Source organism: Sapajus apella, unplaced genomic scaffold (genome assembly GCF_009761245.1).
Source record: "Sapajus apella isolate SASKATOON/1434 unplaced genomic scaffold, GSC_monkey_1.0 scaffold90, whole genome shotgun sequence".
Taxonomy (NCBI): Eukaryota; Metazoa; Chordata; class Mammalia; order Primates; family Cebidae; genus Sapajus; species Sapajus apella.
Genome location: NW_022437030.1, coordinates 2,474,483 through 2,478,541, shown reverse-complemented (window position 1 = coordinate 2,478,541; position 4,059 = coordinate 2,474,483). Strand labels below are relative to the sequence as shown.

The 4,059-nt window shown below is 57.6% G+C and overlaps 1 protein-coding gene across 1 annotated transcript; it reads left to right on the top strand.

Moving 5' to 3' along the window:
• The first annotated feature begins 281 nt into the window (after window positions 1–281).
• On the top strand, window positions 282–3,539 carry CBLN1 (cerebellin 1 precursor). The gene is made up of 3 exons (XM_032255641.1): window positions 282–886; window positions 1,046–1,165; window positions 2,474–3,539. Exons 1-3 carry the CDS (start codon window positions 623–625, stop codon window positions 2,669–2,671), a joined length of 582 nt encoding a protein of 193 aa, XP_032111532.1. The 5' UTR covers window positions 282–622; the 3' UTR covers window positions 2,672–3,539.
• The last annotated feature ends 520 nt before the right edge of the window (window positions 3,540–4,059 follow it).

Below are 4,059 nucleotides of genomic sequence, written 5' to 3'. Positions count from 1 at the left end.
CCGCGCTCCCTTCGTCGACTCCAGGCCAGAGCCCAACCCTGCTGCCGCGCGCCGCCCGCCTCGCCGCGCCTAATAACAACGGCTCCCGGGGTCAGGTGGCCGCGCGCGGACAGCGCCACTATTGGCTCGGTGGGGAGCGCGGGGCGTCAGGATTGGCTGCGGGGCGTGACCACTGCCGGGGCGGGGGCGGGGCCTCGGAGGGAGGCAGGCCAGAAGGCGGCGGGGGCGGGGCCAGGCCGCGGTCCGCTCCTTTGTGCCCGGCGCGCGCTCTCCGCCCGCTCCGGCTGCGGCGCTGGCTGCATCAATAATTCAGAGCGGTGGTGGCGGCGGCAGCGGCGGGTGCGGGCAGGAGGCGGCGGCAGCAGCGGGACCGAGCAGCAGCGGCTATGCATCCAAGTGCGGCTGGGCAGCCGCGGTACCCCTGAGGCCCGGGCGGGGCTCCGGGAACACAGCGCGAAGGGGACGCTCGTCCCGGAGTGCGAGGAAGAGCAGTAGCGTCCAGAGCGGCGGCGGCGGAGCTGCGCACGGAGCCGAGGAGGGGGCTTCGGAGCGGGACTGGGGCTGGGGGGCGGCTGGCGCAAGCAGCCCCGGGGTGGGGGGCGGGGTGGGCGCCGGCGGCGAGATGCTGGGCGTCGTGGAGCTGCTGCTGCTGGGGGCTGCGTGGCTGGCGGGCCCGGCCCGCGGGCAGAATGAGACGGAGCCCATCGTGCTGGAAGGCAAGTGCCTGGTGGTATGCGACTCCAACCCCACGTCGGACCCCACGGGCACAGCCCTGGGCATCTCTGTGCGCTCCGGCAGCGCCAAGGTGGCTTTCTCTGCCATCAGGAGCACCAATCACGAGCCGTCCGAGATGAGTAATCGCACCATGATCATCTACTTCGACCAGGTGAGTGCTCCGTCCTCCCGCTGTGTGCAGATTGGGCTGATTAGGGAGGGGTGGCTGGAAGACCGATGCCCGGTCCTCTCCAAGGGCTCTGCAGAGGCGCGGGGACGACAGTCCGGGACCGATTCCTGCCCGCTCCCCTTCGTTCCTGTCTCGTTGTAGGTGCTAGTGAACATTGGGAACAACTTTGATTCAGAACGCAGCACTTTCATCGCCCCGCGCAAAGGGATCTACAGTTTTAACTTCCACGTGGTAAAAGTCTACAACAGACAGACCATCCAGGTCAGCTGCTGCCTCGGGTTGGGCCCTGGCCCCGTAGGGGGTAACTGGCCGCAGGGGTGCTCGGGCTGTCCGGAGGTGGGAGGCAGGAGTGGCGGCTGCATGTGCTTCGGGCTGCTTGGAGGGACAAATAGCTGGGCCTCTCAGTTCTGCGGCTTCAGCTGCCCTCTACTTTCCTTGTCTCTGGCTCTTGGGATCCAGCCCTATAACCCCCAGAGGCAGAATTTTCTGCCTCCGCCTTCTGGGCCCCTCCGAAGGGTTCCTGGATTGCAGGGACTTCTTTGTAACCGCTGTTGTTAGCGCCCCATACAGCTGCCACTTAGGGAACCTTCCCGGATTCCCGGGGAAGTACCGTCGACTGTACCCCCTATCCCTTGCCCCAGCTCAGAAGCCAAAGAGGCTGCTAGTGTACTTGTCTTCAGCACCACGGACAGGGCACCTGTTTTCCCCGACTTGCCCCCAATTCTCACCCCATGCTGATTCTGGGTTTGAGCTAGCAGCATTTGGCCCTGGAGGGTGAGGGATGGAGAGAAGAGGGAGGGAGGGGGCGTTAGTGCCACTCTCTCCCGGCTCCAGCCTTGTCCCAGTAAGCACTCGCCTGCTCTCCAGGTACCTAAAGGTGTCCAGGTTTCCCTTGGGCGCTGAGAGAAGCGGGACACACAGCTGGGGAGAGGGCGCGGGCCCTTGGCTGACGCTGCCACCACAAGGGCAAAACCAGACAGTAGCGGGCGCGCTGGATGGGGGCGGGAATTGAGCCCCTGCTTTGGAGAGGAAATACGGAATGCCGCCGAGAGCGAAATTTCTAATCAGAAAATCACAGTGTCTTCTCCACCGCGTCCTGATAACTGGGACCAGGAGGGATCAGGGGCTTTTTGTTTATTCATTTTTGTTTTTCCGGGAGCGCTGGAGGGACCCCGAGTTGCTGGGTGTTTTTGTTTGTTGTTTGTTTTTTGAGGCTGAGGGGAAACAGGAGAGAGGTCAAAGGTCTCAGGGCGCTAGAGCCACCTCACAGGTTTATTAAATTGGATCACAGAGCACAGTCGAGATTCGCTTGGAGCGCTCATTCGAGAATCTGGAATAAGAGCAACTCCCGTTTTGGGAACAGACCCTTACTCTCACCCAGGTGTTAGGTCTTTCGCCCCACTGGTGCCTCAGCAGTAAGCTGCAAAGCCCCCTTTCCTCCTTTCGTCCCCCGACCCTCCGTGCTTCCAGGCCTTACAGGATGTCAGCCGAGTGCGGGGAGGTTCGCTCCACCGCAGCTTCGGTGCCTACCTAGGTTGCGCCTCTGAAGCGGGCCTTTCTCTTTCTCAGGTGAGCCTCATGCTAAACGGGTGGCCGGTGATTTCAGCCTTCGCTGGTGACCAGGACGTGACACGGGAGGCCGCCAGCAACGGAGTCCTAATCCAAATGGAGAAAGGCGACCGAGCATACCTCAAGCTAGAGCGGGGAAACTTGATGGGGGGCTGGAAGTACTCGACCTTCTCTGGATTCCTCGTGTTTCCTCTCTGACTGGCTCAGCCGGAAGGGAGGCAGGGAGAGGGCGAAGGCAGGAAGGGGAGTGAGAAAGAGGCTGAAATTAAGAGGGCGAGAAAACAACACGACTTGAAACTTCTTACACGTTCCCTAACTGTATCTGGGTGAAAAGGTGCAAGCCCAGCGGTGGGACAACTTTGTCCCTTTCCTTATTAGGAGAAATAAATTCCGCTTAGCTCTGTGCACTCCCATTTCCAAAAATAAACTCGCCTCCCCATGCCAGTTGCAGTAATCAAGAAAGAGACTGCCTTGTCATTGTTTCTTATCCCTAACTTCATGTTCCCTGCAAATTATTTGAAGAAACTGTATTTCACTACAGATTCTGAAATCTTTCTCCCTAACCCCCTCTGAATTCTTCTACCTACTGAAATCTAATATATTCCCCGCCCCCAACCTTTTTTTCCGTTTGGAGAGGGAGTTTTTTCTTTACTTATTTTTTATTTGGATGGGGGAGGTAGTTTTAATTTGACAAGTGTTGCTCTTCTTAAAACACCGCTCAAGTTAATTAGCTGAAGATACTTTGAATCCTCGGCTACTTGTTAGCAGAGAAAGGACTCACCCTTAGTGGTGACTGGTTTAAAAAATACGAATATATATCATTTGTACACGAAGAACTCTTCCCAGTGGAAACTGGCTGTGTTTCCGTATTTCTATGTCCTATTCGGAGTGATCGTGAAATCTAAGGCTGCTTGATGTTCTGATGCTTGTCAATGCCGTCGTGCTCTGTGGCTCCATGAAACGCCAAGGAGCTTCTTCCGGACGCTTCCTCTTCCTCTGTAACATACGTGTGAATAGCCAAGATTTAATTTTGCTTTAATCCAATAAAGTCGAAGTGGGACTTTTATTTTTCGGAAATGGCTTTCTAAACTCCGCATCTTCTCCAGCTGCGAGGTTGGGGGTCGGGGGTGCCAGAGGGCGAGGTTCCGAGGGGCAGGAGACTTCGGGGAACGCAACAAGAGAAAGGCCTGGGCGCGAGGGCTTCGTCTCAGAGCTGCCGCCGGCCCGGGAGCTAAGTTTGATTTTTTTCTTTGCGTTCCAAATGCATCAGGAATAGTCCCAGCTTGAGAACCCAAACCATCTTGCCTGGACCGGCAGACTCCACACGCCTCCTGTCCCCGGATGCCTCCTACAGCGTCTGCCCTGCAGTTCCCGAAGCAGCGAAGCCGCGTAAGTTTTATACACCGCCTCTGAATCCGGAGTCCACCCGCCGCATACTCTGGCGCCCAGGACCTATGATTCCGCGCATTCACAGGACTTTATTCAAGAGGTTCGTCCAGGAGTCTTGATTGTATCGGAACATAATGTGAAAGCAAAATTGAAATAAACGACTTCGTTTTAAGTCTGGAAGCCTGACCCAGTTGCTT